General features: G+C 35.2%; 1 protein-coding gene across 2 annotated transcripts in view; it reads right to left on the bottom strand.

The window, feature by feature from the left end:
- Positions 1-23,502, bottom strand: part of VPS13A (vacuolar protein sorting 13 homolog A) — a 276,506-nt gene that overhangs the window by 90,735 nt on the left and 162,269 nt on the right. For both annotated transcript variants that reach the window (XR_011567943.1, XM_070794243.1), the window contains exons 36-45: positions 19,985-20,112; positions 19,540-19,709; positions 18,787-19,004; positions 17,751-17,983; positions 8,732-8,824; positions 7,900-8,256; positions 5,025-5,126; positions 3,546-3,704; positions 3,121-3,376; positions 1,306-1,466 (exon numbers count right to left, since the gene is read on the bottom strand). Coding sequence is in view for 1 of the 2 variants with exons in the window: in XM_070794243.1 (XP_070650344.1) it covers positions 1,306-1,466; positions 3,121-3,376; positions 3,546-3,704; positions 5,025-5,126; positions 7,900-8,256; positions 8,732-8,824; positions 17,751-17,983; positions 18,787-19,004; positions 19,540-19,709; positions 19,985-20,112 (1,877 nt within the window). In the remaining variant the exon portion in view is untranslated. The remainder of the gene's footprint in view (positions 1-1,305; positions 1,467-3,120; positions 3,377-3,545; positions 3,705-5,024; positions 5,127-7,899; positions 8,257-8,731; positions 8,825-17,750; positions 17,984-18,786; positions 19,005-19,539; positions 19,710-19,984; positions 20,113-23,502) is intronic.

The following is a 23,502-nucleotide window of genomic DNA, read 5'->3' as shown; positions in this document are numbered from 1 at the left end:
TGGAGATTGTACCTAGTACAATAAACTAAACAAAATAAAATAAGACAATAAACACCGAGATTGGAAAGGAAGAAGGAAAAATGTATTTATCTGCAGGTATTGCAACTATCTATAGATCTAGAAAAAAGTTACTAGAAAAAAATTATCCAGTAAGGCTGCGTAATACTAGTTAATACAAAAACCAAATGTACTTATACTAGCAAGAAAAAAAGTCAAAAAATTAATATTAAAAATGCTAATTTCATAAAAGTTTCTATATAAAAACTGAAAACTCAAGTCTAAAATTTAAATGGAAATGGAAAGGACTTAGGCTAGCCAAAGCAACTTTGAAAAAGAACAAAGTGGGATAACTTGTTACTACCTGATTTCAAGACTGAGGATAAGGTAGCAATCAAGACAGAATGGTACTGACATAAATAGATCAATGAAGCAGATTAGAGACCTTACACAAAAAGATATTGGTCAATTTATTTTTGACAAAAGTATCAAGGTAATTTAATGGAAAAAGGATAATCTTGGTCAGAACGAATAGCCAAGTGAAAAAAATGAACCTCAACACTTACCTCATATCATATACCAAAATTCATTAATTTTTGTATATACCACATGCCGTATGTACCACGGCATGTGGTATATACATAGAACAGATTACTACTCAACAACATGTAACTGTGTGCAGCATTAAAACATGAAAACTGATACATACAAAATTTTCCTCACTGACAGAGGTCAGACTCCATTCTGTACTTCATTCATTTATATAAAATTCTATATTGTATAAGTAATGTACCACAAGTACATGTTAAGTAGATGCATGGGAATGGGGAAAAAGGGGATGAGGAAATTTTTGGGGTGATAAGTGTGTTTATTACTTGGATTGTGATGACGGTTTCATAAGTGTATTTTTTGTCAAAATTCATCAGCTTTAAATATATGCAGTTTATTGTACATCAATTTTACCTCAGTAAAGGTATACAAAATTTCTGTGATTAAAACAAAAGAATACATACCACAAAGACCTAAAACAAAATATTGATGCATTTGTTTTTACAAAATAATATTCAAAAAACTTACAAAATATTCCTATAAAAATTATGAGACGTATATTCAACAAAATTCTTCAAATATAACAAATGTTCATATTAGAGTAGTATAATTACTGATAATGATTATTCTTTTTGCTATTAGCTGTATTTCTATTACAATTTGCATACTTTTGGTGGTAATTTACTTTAGTTTTTTTTTTTTTCAATAGCACATAAATACGCAAAGTATGACCTCAGAAAAAAGTGAATCATTCCGTACCTGCACTGGAGAGCGAACTGTTACCTTCTTACTTCCTTCCACTGCATCAATCTGACAAACAATTGATCTTTCAACTCCAGACTCTCTGTGTCTTACAGTGTACAGTCGTCGTCCCACTTTTGTTAAAGGGATTTTATCAGCAGTAGAGTGGTTAGCAGGGGCTAAATTAAGTATACATATTTAAAATTGATCATAAATCATCATATATTAATTTTAGTAGACATTTTAAGCCAGAAACATCAGATGATTTCTTAAATTTTTAAACATTATCACTGAAAACTATACAAAGGGATGTTTTAAGAATCCACAATGCATTTCTACACCATTCACTGAAACCCTTCAAAGTACTTTAACAAAAAAAGTTTTTAATTGAAAAAAACTCATCCAAAAGTTAAACCTAAGAGAACATAATCTTTTAAAAATAACTGACTGATGAGAGAAATTGCTAGAAAATACAAGAACACTGATCTTTGGTTTGTTATCATATAAAACAGGCAGTCACAGGCAATTACCAAATAGCTGCAGTTTTTCAGTTTTTAATTTTTCCAACAGGCTGTGACACTTTGCCATATCTAAGAATTGATTACGATTTTATATAGCCTTACCTCATATATACATATATTGTATTGGGGATAAATTATCTATTTTGGAAGTTAATTATTTATTTATAGATTCCTCTCCCCTAGAAAAGAAAGTGGCAACCCACTCCAGTATTCTTGCCTGGAGAATCCCATGGACAGAGGGGACTGGCGGGCTACAGTCAGTCCATGAGGCTGCAAAGACTGAGCAACTAACCTGTCTGCCTCCCCTACTATCCCATAAAAATGTTAGTTTAAAAGCAAACAGAAATACAATTGATGAGAACAATTTACAGACGATGTTGGGAAAACATGTTAAACCTAGGCACTGTTAAGACTAGGAAAAAGCACAAGCTGTCAATTTTAGCACCCCTCTTCCATGCCTAAGTAACTTTTCTAATGTCCCTCCTTCCATAGCTACTTAATTGTCAAAATGTCATAAAGTGTTGTGAGTGAGGATTTGGGACTATTTAATATTTAACTTCACAACGAGTTTTGTTGTTCAGTCACTTAGTCATGTTTGACTCTTTGTGACTCCATGGACTGCAGTATGCCAGGCTTCTCTGTCCTTTACTATCTCCCGGAGCTTGCTTAAATTCATGTCCATTGAGTCGATAATGCCATACAATCATCTCATCCTCTCTCGCTCCCTTCTCCTCCCAAGAGAAGAATGAGTACATACCACAATGTACATACATTGAAGAATACAATGAGTACACACTACGACAGTTTTAAAATGTATTTACTTTTACTTTTTACCTCTCTTCTGAGAAACATAAAGAACAAAGGAAAAAAACAAACCTCTACTTCAACAGGCAGAAGATAAAAACCATTCACAAACCCTAAAACCATTATCTGTGCCATTGGCTGAATTCAAACCTTATTCTCAATTCATTCAGTTGCAAAACTGTTGGAATTTTACTGAGTTATACTAAAAGTGGTTAAAACAACCACTGATAGTTATTGTCTACAAATGCTGACTGAAGATAAGATCTAACAATTTTCTTCTCCAAAGGAGTAAATTATTATGCTCTAAATAAAGCAGTGGATAAAGCCAGAATTTGAAATAGAGCAATACAGTGACAACAGCAACCAATGCCCTGCAAAGGAAATAATAAAATTTGCAACATATTAGGAAGGAAATAAATAACCTGTGAGATACCAGGAGTAAGTAAAGTGGGATATAAAATATAATTTAAAAGAAAATAAAGCCCCAGGACGGTAATTTATCACTTACTAAGAAGAATGAAGAAGTGTTTGCTGCTTAGGCTGGTCATTGCATTGAAATGATCATTGTCTTTAGTTCGCATATAATCCATACTTAAACTCTCCTCATTTTTCAATACATATGATTTTGCCATAGGTAAGTTGAGTACACTAAAAGATTCACTTGGTGAAACAGAAATACTAAGTCCAAGAGAATTTAAAATCATAAAAGGTGCCAGATCCCTTATGAAGGTAGCTGAAGATCCAGTGGCAGCTTCTGTAAATGCCTAACAAGGAAGAGTCATCATAAATACAAGAAAATGTAGAAAACTAAATGACAAGCAGAGTACTAACAGACATACGACAAACAACTAAATTAACAAAAACTTCTTTGTTAACCAAAAGGTTAACTCAGACTGGTACTCCAAAATTAAAGTTTCAAGTAACTTTCCTTACCTCAGCTAAATTATTTAACATTATAAGGCCACATTTAGATAATGTAATGTTTAGCTGGTCTTTCGAATAGAAAGTGATGACAGTTTTGTATTCTGGTACTCTGTAATTTTCTTCTTCAGTACCTGACTCAACAATGGCCGTTTTGGCTTTCTTTTTCATCTAAAATAATATAAATTACAGAAATGTGAGAACAATTTGTTTCTAGGAGCATGGTATAACTCATTTTACAAAGGAAAAACAAACATCAGACAAATTTCAACCAAAACATTAGAGAAAGCAATACATTTTATCAGTTCCACTGCCTTACTGGAATAACTGGGACATAAACCAACGAATGCCACCTGGACAGAGGCAATACTGGAAGAAAAGTTCTCCTCCTCAGTTACACTAAAATGGCAGACATAATTTAGAAGGGGAAAATAAAACCCTAATAAGTAAACGCAGGTAGCATCTGAATGAAAATCAGAAGCACATACATCATAGCATGTGGAAATTCAGGGCAAGAAAAGTTAGCCTACTGGTGTTATAAATGCTATATATAAAGAACAGAAACCTAGGGACTTAATAAGTCCAACAATAGTTGCAGAACAGTGCCACTAGGACCTAGGCTCCTGTGAATCAAACTACCTACCTCTTTTTAAGATTCGCAAGTCTACTACCTGTAAGTATCCTGACCTAACAACCACCAAAGAAATTCCTTTATCCAAATCCTCTATCTAAAATGAGCACAATCAAATGTACTGGTCTAATATAAAAAGCTGGAAATACCACGTTAGTCACCTTCACTGTTCCTTTAACTGGCTTTAAGCCACTGAAAATTTGTCAGAATTTGTCAGAATTGTCAAAATTTCACAGAATCATTATTAGGGAGGAGATACGCTAATAATCCTACAATCTCTTGCTTCAGAAGCACAATTTCATCCATCTAAAGGTTCTGATTTATATGATTACATAAATTCACATTATATTTGAAGTAAATAATAATGTATTTTCTTTTATATACACACCCTTCAGATACCAAGGAAAACCTGGGATAGACAACAACCTAAAAAAAATGCTAGAAATATTTTAAGATGATAGTTTATAAGTGGGGACTTTGCAGCCAGTATTGCATTCCACCTCTTCCAATTTAAAGGTATTATTACTTTATGAAAGTCCTTTAACTTCAACAGTTTTAGTTCTATCATATATTAAAATGAAGTTTAAAACTGTATCTTCTTCAGAAGTTTGTTTTAAGGTTTAAAGCAAAAGTAGATTATTTAAGACAGTATCTAGTACATAATAAATGTTACACAGTATTTATATTAGAAGCCCATGAGGCAACAGTCTTGGGTTTGAAAATTACATTCAGAGGTCAAACAAGGAAGCATGTGGAAAGGTTCATAATGAAATATCTGAACTCCGCTGTGATTAAAATTAAAGTGTGCGTGATGTGGACATCCTCAATATTTGAAAAAAATTTCCAGATATCAAAAATACCTTGATTCCAAGATTCCATGGTCTAAAATCCTCAGTCTGATCAATTTCTAAGGGTTCAAGCAAAGGCTCCCACACACCAAACATTTCATTGTAATAATGTACCTAGAGAGAGAATTTAATTTTTTAAATAAAACATTCTGGTATTTTCTAAAATCATCTTCCATGTTGTTCCCCACACCATTCCTTTTGGCTGTGCTATTTGTTCTGTATGAAAACCATCGACATGCCATTAGTTTCCTATACATGCTTTCTCAATGATTTCCTCATCTGGCTAACTTCATGGTCTACTCTTCACCATTTATTCCAGAAAAAAACTCTCTTTTAAGTATCTTTCCTTGATTTTCAGGCTGGGTTTAACAGTGAAAACTGTGTTCATCAATCAAACATTACTGGAATTTTAAAAACATGTTCTATCTACCTCCACTAACTTTTAGAAAGCCTTTGAAGTGAAGGCAAATAACATATGATTCAATAAGCATGTACGTATTTGAATTCTCTGAACTTCCTGGACATCTTAGATCAAATTCTCTGCAAAATATAGATAATTCTAGCTAAAACTTGGAAACTTGAAACTCAGTCTGTCAGTTCTACCTCTATTAGTATATAATTCTATCATCACAAATATTGTAGTGGCTTATACATTTTCATACTTATTGACTGAAGTAGAATATCAGATTAGTTTCTACTAAACATAAACTAAATACTTTAAAGCAAAGTATCCCTGGGAAGACTATATGTAGAAAAATTCTGATGCATAATATATGTTGGCTCAAAGTAAGTATCTTCCATAAAACTAAAGGACTCTCACAGAAATGTGAAAGACCTTGGTGGAGCCTCACCAGAGTATGAAGATCTGCATTATATAAATGTATAAAGCATATTCTTCTAATTTTTTAAGTCACTATTTCCAAAGAGAAAAGAAATAATCTATTACCACTTTAACGAAAAAAGGATACTTAATTTTTAAAATTAAGAATTTTACATCTACCAAACAGTCTATTTTATAGACCTAAAAGAAGCAATAGATATTAAGAAGAGGTGGCAGGAATACACAGAAGAACTGTACAAAAAAGATCTTCACGACCCATGTAATCACGATGGTGTGATCACTAACCTACACCCAGACATCTTGAAATGCAAAATCAAGTGGGCCTTAGGAAGATCACTATGAACAAAGCTAGTGAAGGTGATGGAATTCCAGGTGAGCTATTTCAAATCCTAAAAGATGATGCTGTGAAAGTGCTGCACTCAATATGCCAGCAACTTTGGAAAACTCAGCAGTGGCCACAGGACTGGAAAAGGTCAGGTTTCATTTCAATCCCAAAGAAAGGCAATGCCAAAGAATGCTCAAACTACCGCACAATTACACTCATGTCACATGCTGGTAAAATAATGCTCAAAATTCTCCAAGTCAGGCTTTAGCAATATGTGAACTGTGAACTTCCAGATGTTCAAGCTGCTTTTAGAAAAGGCAGAGGAACCAGAGATCAAATTGCCAACATTTGCTGGATCATCGATAAAGCAAGAGAGCTCCAGAAAAACATCTACTTCTGCTTTATTGACTATGCCAAAGCCTTTGACTGTGTGGATCACAATAAACTGTGGAAAATTCTGAACGAGATGGGAATACCAGACCACCTGACCTGCCCCTTGAGAAATCTGTATGCAGGTCAGGAAACAACAGTTAGAACTGGACATGGAACAACAGACTGCTTCCAAATAGGAAAAGGAGTATGTCAAGGTTGTATATTGTCACCCTGCTTATTTAACTTATATGCAGAGTACATCTTGAAAATGCCAGGCTGAAAGAAGCACAAGCTGGAATCAAGATTGCTGGGAGAAATATCAATAACCTCAGATATGCAGATGACAACACCCTTATGGCAGAAAGTGAAGAAGAACTACAGAGCCTCTTGATGAAAGTGAAAGAGGAGAGTGGAAAAGTTGGCTTAAAGCTCAACATTCAAAAAACTAAGATCATGGCATCCAGTTCTGTCACTTCATGGCAAATAGATGGGGAAACAGTGGCTGACTTTATCTTTCTGGGCTCCAAAATCACTGCGGACGGTGATTGTAGCCGTGAAATTAAGACACTTGCTCCTTGGAAGGAAAGTTATGACTAACCTAGACAGCATATTAAAAAGCAGAGACATTACTTTGCCAACAAAGGTCCATCTAGTCAAGGCTATGGTTTTTCCAGTAGTCATATATGGATGTGAGAGTTGGACTATAAAGAAGGCTGAGCACCAAAGAACTGATGCTTTTGCACTGTGGTGTTGAAGAAGACTTGAGAGTGCCTTGGACTGCAAGAAGATCTAACCAGTCCATTCTGAAGGAGATCAGTCTTGAGTGTTCATTGCAAAGACTGATGCTGAAGCTCCAATACTTTTGCCACTTGATACGAAGAGACTCATTTGAAAAGACCCTGATGCTGGGAAAGATTGAGGGCAGGAGGAAAAGGGGATGACAGAGGATGAGATGGTTGTATGGCTTCCGTGACTCAATGGAGATGAGTTTGAGTAGACTCTGGGAGTTGGTAATGGACAGGGAGGCCTGGTGTGCTGTGGTCCGAGGGGTCATGAAGAGTCAGACATGACTGAGCAACTGAACTGAACAACAGTCTATTAATTTAATCAACTTAAGATGAATGAAATCAGTTGAAATATAAACTTAATATGAATATGTACTCTAAAAGTAACATACACATAAAAACAATTATATCAAGGGCATAAATAGGTACACTTTTTTCCAAAAGTTTGGGAATCAACATCGTATTTATTATAAACTTAATTTAAATGTTTAAATGAGATTTCCAAAATAGTTCATATGTAGCATTATTTCGTATATAATCTGGAAAAATACTATATATGCTTACTTCTAGCTCAAGCTGACAGTGGAGATTGATTAAGGAACTCCAGTTTTTGCCTTCCCCTGAGAAACGTGATTTTGCCAATAGCATAGGTACTGTTCTATGACCAATTCCAGCCTCAAGAACCAGAAAAATAGAATCAATGTTCATTTTTATTATCTCTCCTTTGGGTACCAATTCAGGCATGGGAGCTCTTTTTACAGCTTCATTTGGTTCTTCAAGAAACCACATATTTAAATCTTTTGTATCCTTCTTTTCCCATAAATGTGCTGTAGAAGAAGCAGTTTCTTTGGGGATGGTTTCCTTAGCAGTATAAAGTGCTGAAGTTATGGTAATCACAGTATTTATGATAACTGGTGAAACCTAAGGAGAAAAATTCAAAGCAATAAAAAAAAAATACAAAAATCACTTTCCAAACTACATACTTCAAAGAACATGAAATATATTTGCTGACAGATCAAGAGAAATTAATACTGAAGTAATATTACTACCAAGAAACAGATACAATTTGCTGCCTACAAAATCTTTTTTTATTATGATAGCTAATTTCAAAAGTTAAAATATTTACATGTTGATATTAAACTGACCAATTTCAACTACATATACTATAAGGAAGCTACCTACAGAAGCAGTCAACTGCCAATAATAAAATACATGAAAACATTCATCATAAAATGTAAATTAAGTATCATTTTAAAATTATGTGTCAAAAATATTTTTAAACAGCTTCCTTTTGCTTAATGATTAATATTATTGTTATAATTGTTTATTTCTAAGTTTTATTGTTTTTTCCAAAAGGGCACTAAAGATCTGAATGACTGACTACATTATAACTTACCTTCAGTGTCAGGGATTTTACTGATAATTCAAGTACTTGTGGATCTGTACTTATCTGAGTAGCTTGATAGAACAAGTCACAGGGTTGCAAAACCTATAAGAGAAAAATCAATACTATTAAATTAACACATTCTTAAAATATTTTTACTTAAAGACTTGTCCAACAGGAGATAACTATGCTAAATAAACAGGTTAGTAAAAATAATCTACTTCAAAAACAAGTCAGTCAATAAAACATTCCTTTCTTATCCTCTTGTTCATTATTTATAATAAACAGAAAGTACTTATATTAGCAACACTACTGACAAAGAAAAAGAATTTCTTAAATATATGAAAAATTCACAAAACTTGTATTCTGTATTTTATTTTATAGCAGTCCCTTGGTATCCCTTCGGGACTGGTTCCAGGACACAAACACCTGTCCCCCACCTGCTTCCTCCCACCCATGGCAGATACTAAAATCCAAGAATGCTCAAGTCCTTTGTATATTGATAAAATGGCACAGTATTCAACAACAATGAAACAAACATCACAATTTTAAAAAATGGCAAGAGAAATTGAATAGATTTTTTTTCCCAAAGAAGACAGAAGGCCAACAAGCACATGAAAAGATGTTCAACATCACTATTTATCAGGGAAATGCAAATCAAAACCAAAATAAAATATCACCTCATATCTGTTGTAATGGCTATTATCAAAAAGGCAAGAAATAAGAGTTGGAAAGAATGTGAAGGAAAGGGAATCTTCATTCACTAGATGTGGGATTTGTGTAGTTACTGTGGAAAAACAATATGGAGAGTCCTCAAAAAATTAAGAATAGCTATCATATGATTCACCTATTTTACTTTTGGGTATTTATCCAAATAATACAAAAGCACTAATTCAAAAAGATAAATGTCACCCCCTTTGTTCACTGCAGCATTGTCTACAATAGTCAGGATATGAAAACAACCTAGAGTGCCTATCAACAGACGAAAAGATAATGCAAATGTGGAGTGTTTCTATATGTTTGTATGAGAAGGGAATACTACTCAGGCATAAAAAGGTGAAACCTTGCTATCTGCAACAATATGATGGACCTTGAGGGTATGATGGACCTAAGAGAAATGAGTCAGATGGAGAAAGACAAATACTGCATGATTTCAACTTATATAAGTAATATAAAAAAGAAAAAAACAAGAAATGAACAAATCAAACAACCACATAGATACAGATAACAGATTGAAAGTTATACAGGGGAAGGTGTGGGGAACAAATGGGGTCAAGGGTGTCAACTGTATGGTTACTGGTAAAAACTGAATTTTTAGTGGTGAACATACTTTTGTGTACACAGAAGTAGAAAAATAATACTGTACCCATGAAACTTATATAATGTTATAAGTCAACATTATCTCAAGAAAAAAAAAAAAGACCAAGTACAGTCAGCCCTCTGTATCTACAGGTTCTGTATTTGTGGATTCAACCAAAGACTGAGTTACTAAAATAAAAGTTTTATCGTGCTATTTTTTTCCATTATAAAAGCAAATGAATGCTTGGTTGGGACTGGTGCGCTGGGACGACCCAGAGGGATGGTACAGGGAGGGAGGAGGGTTCAGGATGGGGAACATGTGTATACCTGTGGCGGATTCATACTGATATATGGCAAAACCAATACAATATTTTAAAGTTAAAAAATGAAAAAGATAAAAAAATTAAGTGAAATATGTTAACCTATATAGGACAAACTACAAAGGAATAAAAAATTATAAATAAATTAGACTTGCTAAATAATTCTTAATATAAGTGTAAATTAACTGAGTCTGCCCTAACTATAGTAAGCTTAAATCTGTCCTGCAGCCCCCAGTGACTCACACTCCTCCCAAATGCAACATATGTTTACCTCCTAAGGATCTTGATAGTCACCTCCCAATATTATAGCATGAAGTCCAAAATCTTGAGAGAGTTAATTCTTATGCAGATTGATAAGGAGAAAGGGGGTCCAGGGCTCTCAAGGAAGAGAAAGGGGCAAAAATTTTTTTTTAACATTGCTTTGTCTTAGTCACGTAAGACATTTTTTCTTAAATTCTGAGTTGTTATGACAACAATCTTTAAGACTAACTTTCTTTAAGCCCAGAGCTAATGATTACACAACAAAACAACTCATCTTGCTCAAGGGTATGTTTTTCCTTAAGTTCTGTGCAGTCTCCTTGGACTGCAAGGAGATCCAACCAGTCCATCCTGAAGGAGATCAGTCCCGGGTGTTCATTGGAGGGACTGATGTTGAAGCTGAAACTCCAATACTTTGGCCACCTGATGCGAAGAGCTGACTCATTGGAAAAGATCCTGATGCTGGGAAAGATTGAGGGCAGGAGAAGAAGCGGATGACAGAGGATGAGATGGTTGGATGGCATCGTCGGCTCAATGGACATGGGTGTGGGTAGACTCCAGGAGTTGGTGATGGACAGGGAGGCCTGGCATGCTGCGGTTCATGGGGTCGCAAAGAGTCAGACATGACTGAGTGACTGAACTGAACTAAACATACAACTCAATATCATTTTTATTTTTTTACCAAATGCTCCAATTAAAGATGGGCAGCAGAACTGAACAGACATTTTTCCAAAGAGGACATGCAGATGACCAACAGGCACATGAAATGATGTTCAACATTGCTAATCAGTAGAGATACAAATCAAAACGACAGTTAGCTTTCATCTCACACCTGTCACAATGACTATAATCAAAAGTACAAATGCTGGCAAGCATGTACAGAAAAGGGAACCCACTGTTAAAGTAGTCTTTACTGTCAGGATGAAGATAGAATAGACAAATGACAGATTAGTAAATAAAACAAGAGTTCTGCAGCAAAAATAAAAATAAAAACCTTCCATGAATAAATAACAGCTTTGGTTGTTAAAGCTACTTATATATGGAATCACCAAATGGTTAACAAACCTAAGGATTGCCAAGGAGACCAATACTTGGTATATAGAAGTTTTTTAGTATTAAAACTGCTAAAATCACCTCCAAGTAGTAAGCTCAACAGAAAGCAAGCTGTGACAACAGTGTTTATCCTGAAAAAGACAACAGTCACTTTACGTATGTCTACAGTGGATAATGTATAAAAAAAGAGAGAGAGACAGAGCCACGTGAGAAAATGTGAACAATGCTCTTTCAAGAGAGCAAAAATCAAAGACTCCAACATGGGCTATCCAAGGAATTTACTCCATTGCTGGAGCTTCAAGTTTTCACAATTCAATTCAGCAGGATATTTCAACTGTTATGAAGCAATGACTACAAAGTGTTTCCTATTCTTTCTTTTTCTGAATGGGTTTTTAAGCTTTGAGTTTTCAGTCCTTGTACCACTGTTAAACTAGTCATTGTGTATAGTGGTGAGTTGTCAAAAATTGACAACTTATTTGTCTATTAGTTAATATATTGCCTGGGCTTCCCTGGTGGCTCAGAGGGTAAAGCATCTGCCTGTGATATGAAAGACCCAGGTTTGATCCCTGGGTCGGGAAGATCCCCTGGAGAAGGAAATGGCAACCTACTCCAGTACTCTTGCCTGGAAAATCCCATGCACAGAGGACCCTGGTGGGCTACAGTCCATGGGGTCGCAAAGAGTCGGACACGACTGTGCGACTACGCTTACTTAATATATTGCCAAATCGAAAGAAGTCATATGCAGACACAATAAAGCAAACTATCATCTAGGAGGAGGAACAAAATGGTGGAGGAGTAGGTGGACATGGAGTATATCCCTCTCCATGGATACGTCAGGAATACACCTTCAGACACAGAAGTACATGCAGAACACCAGGTAAGGGGGGACAGGAGTACCTGACTAGTGGAAAGGAATATAGAACCACCCAAAACTCAGTAGGACAAAGGAACTAGGGGAAAAAACAGGAGTGTTCAGAGGACTGGACCTGCCCTTGGCAGGTGGGCAAACTGAAGCAGGGGTACGATCCCCACATCGGGGCAATTGTCTGAGTCAAAGGAGAAACATTTAAGGCTCAGAGTGAAACAGCTGATCTGTGGCAGCCTAAATGTTATGAGAATCAGACAGTCCTTGCCACAGCCATACATAGTCTGGACAGGGACGCAGGTCGCATGGAAGGTACAGCAGCTGGGAGCTGGAGTTTAGAGACTATGGAGCAATCCCAGTGTGAGGGCTGCTGTTGACTGTGGAGAGAGGAATTTAGGAGATGTGAAGGAGGAGACTGTGATGGGAAATGCCTGTAGAGGAAAGCCAGGAAGCCATGGAGGCAAGGTGATCCTACTGAGTCACGCATAGTGGGTGGAGCCATCACCATAGCCTCTCTCCCCACATGCCAGCATCGGTACCTGAACGATAAAAAGGCTGGCCCATCAAACACCTGATGCGCTGCACTACAGAGTAGGACCCCACCCAGGGTGCCCCTTTAAGTGCCTGAAATGCCGATCTATGGGTAGGACCCCAGCCAAGGGGGCCCCTCTATGTGCCTGACGCGCTGAACAACAGAGAAGGATCCCAGGCAAGGGAGCCCTCTATGTGCCTGAACGGGCGGAGCTATGGGGAAAAACTGGCCAAAGAGGCCTTCTGATTGCCAGCTACAAGAGGCTCGAAAAAAGACTGATAGGGCCATAACTCCTGTGGTGGAGGCAGTCCATGTCCCTGCACACTTGGTGCTGCCCAAGATCCCCACAAGCCAAGCAGCTGTGCCACCTTCACGCTCAACTCTCACTGGGGCAGAGCTGCTACAGGCAAAAAAAGTCTTGCATCTATGCACACAGGGTTGCTTCAGTTGTGTCCAGCTCTTTGCGAACCTGTAGACTGTGGCCTGCCAGGCTTCTGTCAGGGGGGTTCTCCAGGCGAGAATACCGGAGCATATTGGCCAATACTGGTTGCCATACACTTCTAGAGCACTATATTTCCTGCTGCCCTGGCTGCCAACTCCCCTGAGTACCTGGTGCTGCCAGAACTCTTGCAACCTAAACAGCTGCACCACCCCCGACATCTGGCCCTCACAGAGGCAAATCCAAGTCCTCCAGGGCAGCCCCAGGAGCAAACCCCAGTGAACAACCCACATGCAGAGATGGAAATAAAACCACAGTTGAAACCCAGGGGCAGTGTGGCTAAGGAAGAAGACTGCAAAACCTTACCACTAGTTATACAAGCTGCAGATTAAATCCACACGATCAACTAGGCAGACTCTGTGTCTACAGAATACATAAAAGGACATTCAGAGCTCCCACAAAAGGAAACACACTGGTTCTGATAGCTGTGGATATTGGAGAGAAGAACACACAGGAGTAGGACCAGATTAGAATCTGAGTTGCCCCCACAGCAGGTCCAGAGATCAGCAGTTTTGGAGGGCATAAAAGGGAGGTGAGGTGGACTGCGACCTCCAGCAAAGGAAAGGACTCTGACAGCAGTGGCTCAAGAAAAACATTTCTTATTCTTATGGTTTGACTTGTCCTGTAGATTCCCTTGGATTTTTTTTCTTTTTTTTTTTTGCCCCTCTGTTGTAGTTGTCAATTTTTTGGCACTATGAAATCTAATTAAATTTTTGAATTTTTTTTTTCTCCTCAGACACATTTTTTGTTGCTGTTATAAACCTCTGCCTCTACATTGGGCTTCTGCAGTTCTGGGGAGTTTTCCTTTTTATTTTCTTTTTTAATTTTAATTTTTTAAACCTATTATTATTTTTTATACATTTATTCCTTTGTTTGCTTTTCATACTGTTCCTTTCCCCTTCCAGATAATCTTTAACATATATAAATCTTCTTCATCTACCTGTATTTAACTTTGCATATCTATTCTTTCTTTTCTTTCCTGTCAAACATTTGTTAGCTTTATTTTCATAGCTTTATTCCCCAACTTGCGTCTTCCTTTAGTTTCATTTTCCAGTTTCTGTTTTAGTTAGTTTTGTTTTTAACTGGTAGATATAACTCTTGATTTCCTTTGTTCACTGGGTCAATCTATTCTACTTTATTTTTGTTGGACTGTTTTGATTTTGCTTATGGGTGTAATGCATATGTGTATATTCAGTTATACTTCTTATTGTTGTTATAAACCTCTGACTCTGTGTTAGGATTTTGCAGTTCTGTTTTCCTTTTTTCTTTCTTCTTCCTTTATGTCTTTCATTTTTTTCCTTGCTCTTTTTTATAATTTTAATTTTTTAAACCTATTATTTTTTTCTCTACATTTCTTTGTTTGCCTTTCCTACTGTTCTTTACCCCTTACAGTTAATCTTTAATGTATATAAATCTTCTTCATCTACCTGTATTTAACTTTGCATATCTATTCTTTCTTTCCTTTCCTCTCAATATATGTGTTAGTTTTCTTTTCATTGCAATAAAGCATATTTGGCACCTTGCTTTAGTTTTGTTTTCCAGTTTGTGCTTTAGTTTTGTTCTTAACAGGTAAATATAATTTTTGATTTCCTTTGTTCACTGGGTCAATCACTGTACTTTATTTTTGTTGGATTGTTTTGACTTTGCTTAGGGGTGTATATATATATTGCATCATTTAAATTATTATTTGCCTGATTTTGTAACTGCCATTTGTCTGGGGTTCATCTTTGGTTTCTTGTTTTGGGGTATTTGTTTTTAATCTTACTTAATGCCATAACAAACCACTTGTGGAGTCTTCCTTCCTGACCAGGGATCAAGCCCTGAGCCTTTGGAGTGGGAACACTGACTCCAAGACCCTAGACTACCAGAGAACTAACCCTAGGGAGTACCAAATAATGAGAACTCACACAAAGCAAACCACTTGAGTACAAGACCTGGTATCACCCAACCATCAGTAACACCCTGTACAGGATGCCTCACCTAAACAACAAACAAAAAAATACAAACCCAATCACCAGCAGACAGGAAGGATCACCACCTCACTCACCCTTGCCCATCAGAGGAAAAATAAACAAACGAAGGAACAAAAACTCATCACAAATCTCAGCCTATAGGAAGCTTACACAACCACTGCACCAAACATAGGAGGCCAGAAATCAAAAGGAAGAAAGAAGTCAACCTTTTACCCTGGGAAAAGACCACAAACACAGTAAGTTAAAAAAAAATTATGAAGACTGGCTGAATGTATACAAAAACAAGATACATATATATGCTGTCTACAAGAAACCCACTTCAGACCTAAAGACACATATAGACAGAAAGTGAGAGGATGGAAAAATATACTCCATGCAAATGGAAAGCAGAAGAAAACTGGAGTAGCAATCTTCATATCAGACAAAACAGACCTTAAAATAAAGATGATTACAAGAAATAAGGACACTACATTGATTGATCAAGGGATCAATCCAAGAGGAAGACATAAAAATTGAAAATATCTATGCACCCAACATAGGAGCACCTCAATACATGAGACAAACACTAAAAGACATAAAAGGAGAAATTGACAGTAACACAGTAATAATAGGAGACTTGAACACTCCACTCCCACCAATGGACATTTCATCAAAACTGAAAATTAAAAAGAAACACAAGTCTTAAATGATACATTAGATGAGATGGATCTCATTGATATCTTCAGGACATTCCATCCAAATGCAGAAGAATACACCTTCTTCTCAAGTGCACATGGAACATTCTCCAGGGCGGACCACATCTTGGGTCACAAATCAAACCTCAGTTAATTTAAGAAAACTGAAACCATATCAAGCATCTTCTCTGACCACAACGCTATGAGACTAGATATCAATTACAAGAAAAAAACTGTAAGAAAAACAAACACATGGAGATTAAATAACATGTTTCTAAATAACCAACAGGTTATTGAAGAAGTCAAAAGGGAAATCAAAAAACTTCTAGAAACAAATGACAATCTAAACATGACAACTCTAAAACCTGACGGGATGCAGCAAAAGCAGTCCTAAGAGGGATGTTTATAGCAATACAACTCTACCTCAAGAGACAAGAAAAATATCAAATAGACAACCTAACTTTACACCTAAACTGGAAAAAGAAGAACAAAAAAACCCCAAAATTAGTAGAAGGAAAGAAATAATAAAGGTCCACGCAGAAATAAATGAAAAAGAAATGAAAGAAATAACAGTAAAGATTAATAAAATGAAAAGCTGGTTCTTTGAGAAGATAAAGAAAATTCACAAACCATGAGCCAGACTCAATAAGGAAAAAAAAGAGAGAAGAATCAAGTGAACAAAATTAGAAAAACAAAGGAAAGGTTACAACAGCAAATGCTCTTGCACTGTTGGTGGGAATGTAAATGGATACAGCCACTATGGAAGACAGTATGGAGATTCTTTAAAAAACTACGAATAAAATCACCATATGACCCAGCAATCCCACTCCTAGGTACATACCCTGAGGAAACCAAAACTGAAAAGACACACGTATCCCACTGTTCATTGCAGCACTGTTTACAGTACCTAGAACAGGGAAGCAACCTAGATGTCCATTGACAGATGAAAGGATAAAGAAGTTGAGGTACAGTTTCAAAGTGTTTTATGAGTGCTAGGAGTCAGATAGTTAACTTGAAAAGATGTCTTTGAAGAAACAAATTTTAATCAGTTATGAAGAGGAAGAAGGCCAAGAGGATACTAGAAAATAAAATACAAATGGGAAGCATGCCAGAGCACATGATTGACGGTTCAAACAAGCCATAGGGAGAAAAGCAAGTAGCACATCTGAGAAAAATAGGTCTAGATGGGAGAAAAAATTAAAATAATAAAACTGAAACAACACAACAAACAATTGGTAGAAAGTCTTAACCGCCTAAAAGCAGTGTGGAATTGGCATGGAAACAAAATCAGAGTATAGTCTTCACTGAGAAGTATTTAGATAAAATCAACTTTTCAGTGTGACTGTTCCCATAAATACACAAAACAATGAGGAACAAATGGAAAAAATGAAAAGAGAGTTTAAAAGCTGGTGCAATAATAATCTAAATTAGGCTCTCCAAGACGAAAGAAAAGTATTTTATAGAATAAGTTGGAGAGTATGTAGCCACTTTCCTAAAGTGATACACGCTAAATATAAAACAGTTTACAATTAAGCTGACAAGTAAATAGAAAACTCACAGTAGTGATTTTTCCTTTTCTCTTGACTGGAAGAAATGGGCATGCTCTCACTTGGAGATCTTTAATGGCAGCAGTCATTGTATCATTTTCAAAGTCACCTAGCCAATATATTTCACACTGTGTTGTAATGACTAAGGCAGGAGCATCATTTCTTGTCATATCAGCGACAAACACAATTTCAGGATTTTTAATAGTGATGTTCATTTCCCACTTTTCTGATTGCTGTTTAGGTACTAAAATAAAAACACAGATAATGTCTTAAAACAGCTATAAATCTTTCTTATATTATGAAAAATTATTTATAGGACAATGATATCTCTATTTGAAGTAAAAGCAAAATAGAAATACTTAGATCCCAAAAGAATTTACTGAAAGTCTCCTAGTATAAGATTTAAAGAACTCATAGCCATTAGAATATTTTAAAATATGAGGGGAAATCTCTACTATTTAATGGCAGAGCTAAAAATAAACTAGTTTCTAACTCTTAGCTTGACACTCTTTCTACTACACTACAAGGAATGAAATATATAAAAGATAATAGAAAATTATAAATGTAACAAGAATAAAAGAACTTTAGGGACTTCTCTGTGGGGTCCAGTAGGTAAGACTCTGCACTTTCCCTGCAGGGAGCATGAGTTCAATCCCTGATTGAGTGGCCTGGCCAGAAAGCAAACACAAGTATATAAATAAAAGACAAGTTTAAGTTACAATACTATCTTTAATTATGAAAAGGAGTCATTGTTTCATTACTGTCTCCTTCCAAGAAAATCTTTCAAATTATTGTCTTCAAAGAAGTACAATTACTTATTTTAACATGGGTCTCATAATTTTTGAACCCAGTATTTACTTATGACTTGAAAAATACAGAAACTGGCTATCTTATCAGAAAACACATTTAAATTTTCCTCTTACCTCTGAAAAATAAGGATTTCTAACTTATTGATCCTGTTATCCTCATCATCTAGAAGGATAATCAAGCTAAGTGTTATTATAGCACTTCAGTAACAGATATGGAATATTTTAGCCAATAACTAACCTTCTTCTTTAGCAGACCATGTTTGAACATTGGTTTCTACAGCAGTGCCTGTAGTGTAGGCCTCAAGAAAGACATTTGCAACTGTCAGCAGAAATTCCACACTTGCACAAATATACATTTCTTGAAGGACTATATCAGCCACCCAACCATCTCGGATCGTCCTATACCTTACATCCATCATGTCCTTTTTGTCAAACCCAACTGTCAGTCCTATCATTCTGAAAAACACAATCACAATTTCTATGAGTGTTCTGCACCTAATCAAACACACCAATAAAACTCAAAGGTCTCTCATTGCTTTCACCGACAGCAAGCCAATGTTCTGAAGTCATTTCTCTTAGTAGGATAAGAGAAATAATAAATTTACAGACTTCAGGAGCACAATTCTTTCATAATATAGGAAGTATATCCTTAAGAAATTATCAGAATTTTGAATCTCAGCATATTTTTTCTACAAATTTTCATATATTACCCATTACAATTGTATGGATTCATAATTCAGATAATAGATATTAATTTAAAACCAATTTAATTACACTGATTATTTCTATTTAACCATTTTTTTCTATTCAACCATTCAGCAAGAACAGCACATAAACAGAGCATTTAAAATGTTGACTGAGAACTATGGAATCAACTCCATTAAAGCTTTGAAGATATCAGATTATACCCAGAAAATGCATATGCAACTTTGAGAGTAAGTTCTATAAAATACACCAACCATTGCTCAATAAAAATTTAAAACACTATTACCTAGGAGTTGCCTTCTTGATATGAGGCCTTTTGTCATCTAAAATACAGTTTTTTAATGAGAAGGAAGAAAATATCGAGTCATCTGTATACATTTTTAAAGTGCTTATAATATTCTCCAACTTAAATTCAGCAAGTTTCAGAGAAGGATCACGAATATCTGTAAAGGAAGTCTGAGGAAAAAGAAATCAGTACAAATTTTACACAAACATACAAATTTAAAACATATTTTACGATATGAAATACCACATTCTCTATCTCCAAGAGCTCATAATGAAAAGCATATATTAACTTTAAAATATCACTTTTCATATCAAAGGCTATATGTAAGAAAACTCATTTTAAAAGGCAAATAGTTAATGTGAAAAGTGCAACAATTTTTCTCAAAGGAACAGATACAACAAAACACAGGAAACAGCAAAAATATAGTTTTTCTTCTTCAACTTACCTGTTTAGGACCTGGACTATACAGTACCATGGTGAGATAATCAGTTCTGAAACTCATATTTAGTGTTGTCTTAACTTGAGAAGCATGTGAATGTACTTCTACCACAGCAGCTGTCACTACAGTTGTTCCTTGGAAAAATTAGTTAGTGGATAAAAGAAAAAGGTCAGGAATGGTAGAACTCATTAAAATGGAATTAAAAGTAGATTTACCATAATTATTAAATAAATGGGTATAGTACAACATTTTTCCAAAAATTCAAAAAGATTTAAAAATTCAGATGTTGAACTCACTTAACTCCAGGGTTAGCATTCTTTACATAATAATCTGGGAGTCTAAACTCCTGGTTTACTTTTAATAAACTCTTGGTTTAATTTTTGTAAAATGAGAATAAAAGAACTAACCCCTGGGTCTGTTTTGGCAATTCAGGGAAATAGCATGTGTAAAATGCATACCAGAGTACCTGGCATATGTGTTTTGTATTTACATTTTACTTCAAAAAAACCTAAAACCAAACAAGATGCTTTAGATGACATTTTAAAAATGTTCCACTAACCAAAAGGATCCAAAATTCAGTCTTTTCTATATTTCATATTTTGGGGCAAGGTATTATATACACATGGTACATTTTAAATGGATTCTGTAGACCTATTAATCCTTCTCTTGGCTGTATTGCTCTGTCAATGATTTCTGGTTGAATAGGAATGTGACTGTGGACATTCTTGCTTTGTTCCTACTTTAGGTGGAAAACTTTCCATTTCACCTTTAAATATACCTTTTCGATATTTCTACTTTTTATCACAAATAGGTGACTTATTAAATGCTTTTTCTGCATCTATTCAGGTGATATAATTTTTTTCTCCTTTTTCTATTAATTTGGTGTTACCTTAATTGATTTTTGAGGGTTAAATGAACTCTGCATTTCAGGATAAGTCTAAGTCAAGATGACACATCCTACATGCTTATTGCTGGATTTAGTATGATATGCTGTTAAGAATTTTTATTCCTGTGTTCATTAGGGATATTAGGTGCAATGTTCTTCCCTCAAAGTTGTTTTTTATTTTTTATTTGGGTTTTTGGTATCAGGCTAATGCTTGCTTTATAAAACGACTAAGGAAGTGTTCCCTCCTCCTCTATTTTCCAAAAGGTTTGTTTAACACTGGTATCTTACTTAAACGTTTAACAAAATTCACCACTGAAATTCAATTCTTTTAACAGATGCAGAACTATTCATCTTATTTCTATTTCATCCTATATCAGTTTTGGTAACTTTTTAAAAAATTTGTACATTTCATGTAAGCTGTAGAGTTTATTATCACAAAATTATTTATACATAATAATTTCTACACAGTAGAAAGTAAAAATGATTTTCTCAGCATTACTGACTACATAGAAAACCCTAAAAAGTCTCCAACAAATTACTAGAATTAAGAAATCAATTTCGCATTTATACGAAGATATAGGGTTACTATGCAAATATCAATTGTATCAGTAACAACTGAGAAATATACTTTTAAAAATATTTGCAGTAGCATCAAAAAACATACTTAGGAAGAAGTTCAACACAATTATGCAAGACTGCTACACTGAAAAATCTCAGTACTGAGACTGAAAAATCTCAGTATTTTAAATGAAGAGACTAATGTGTGCTCAATCACTCAGTAATGCCCGACTCTTTCTGACTCTCTGGATTGTAGCCTGCCAGGCTTTTCTTTGTCCATGGAATTTCCCAGGCAAGAATAACTGGAATGGGTTGCCATTTCCTTCTCTAGGGGATCTTTTAGACAGGGATCAAATCCACATCTCCTACATTGCAGGTGGATTCTTTACCTGCTAGGCATCATGGAAGCCCCAATAGCTTATTATTTTACTTCCTCTGTTGCTGCAACACAACACATGCATCTCTCAAGGAAAAAAAAAAAATTATCTCTTCACGCATTCTAAAAATGGCTCAAAATCATGCAAAACAGTTCACTTCACTTCTGCACCAGAATGTACTGTATATATATTTCTCCCTTCTTTGGAACAGAAAACATGTCTTCCTCTCCCATATTACTTAATGTGGCATAGTTAACACTTCATTCTACATGTTATATAGAATTTATGTCACTTTTCTTAAGACATCTGTCCTTTTTTCTTAAAGCATTCTAAATTCCTTTTAATGAAAACTAAGTACTTTCTAGTCCAGTAACAGATAATCTGGGGATTCCTTTTTAATGCTTTCTGTATTTGAATCCCATGTTTTCCCTTTTCCTGGATTCCTTATTTGCTTTGCTAGAATATTATTATTTTCAAACTACCAGCATACCTCAGAGACTGCAAGATTGGTTCCAGACTACTGCAATAAAATGAATACCACAACAAAGCAAGTCACACAAACTGGTTTTCCAGTGCATATAAAATGTTATGTTTATACTATATTATAGTCTGTCATAACACAATAGCATTATGTTTTTAAAATATATATACCTTAATTAAAAACTAAGTTTGTTAGAAAAATGGCACCCAGATAGACTTTCTTGACTCAGGGTTGCCACAAACCTTAAATTTGTAAAAACTGCAATGTCTGAGAAACACAATAAAAATAAAGTGCAATAAAATGAGCTGTACCTGAATGGGTATAAAGAAAGTAAACTTTGAGTCACTGGAAATCTAAAAATTGTTTTCACATTTGGATGATGGTTTGACCATATATAGAATTCTAACTTCAAAATTATTTTCCTTAGAAATATATTTTCCAATATTACCCCACTGTCTTTTATCCTCCATCAATCCTACCCCATCCAGTTTCATTCATGATGAATCTGATTCCAGTCACTTTTTTTTCTAAGCCCTAACAGGCAGCCTGGTATTCTTCAATATTACTTCTGTTGTTCTGACATTTCACGAAAATGTGTTTGCATGGAAGTATTCAATCAGCTTGAAACTGGGTAGATTCTTTATATCCAAGAATTTGTTTCAATATTTACTTAGTTCTATAGAGTTCTCTTCTAGGAACTCTTTCTTATCTTAGGAAGACAGAAGGTAGTGATGGTAGGATTCAGTTCTTATACTCCTAGAATTCTGTTTTTATGAATTAGTTTTCTGTTCACATTCTCTTTTTTTTCTTCAATTATTTTGTCTCATTCAAGAAACACTATTCTGTTTATCCTGCCTGCTTTTATGCTTGGGTTCTTATGATTTTCTTTATATCTGACCATTAATATTTAACTATAAAGTACTGGGTTGGTTATTCTAGCTAGTAAGAATGATGATTTCTATAATGTTATAAATAAATGTAAGGTTGTTTCTTTGCTGGGATTCTGACTGGAAAAGCTGTGCAATATGATTTCAGTTTGAGGTAGGGAGACTTGAGGTTCCCCCAAAATGCCAGAATGAGGAGAATTTATTCTAGTGAAGCAAAATCATCTAGTAGTTCTAATTAATCCAATTTCTTTATGTGCTGGTACTGAACTTAAGCCCTAGTTAGGTTTCTACATAATAAATTAAATCCAACATTGGATGCAGCCTTCTACTGAGTT

This window comes from Bos indicus, chromosome 8, assembly GCF_029378745.1.
Source record: "Bos indicus isolate NIAB-ARS_2022 breed Sahiwal x Tharparkar chromosome 8, NIAB-ARS_B.indTharparkar_mat_pri_1.0, whole genome shotgun sequence".
Taxonomy (NCBI): Eukaryota; Metazoa; Chordata; class Mammalia; order Artiodactyla; family Bovidae; genus Bos; species Bos indicus.
This window is presented reverse-complemented; position numbering and strand designations above follow the sequence as displayed.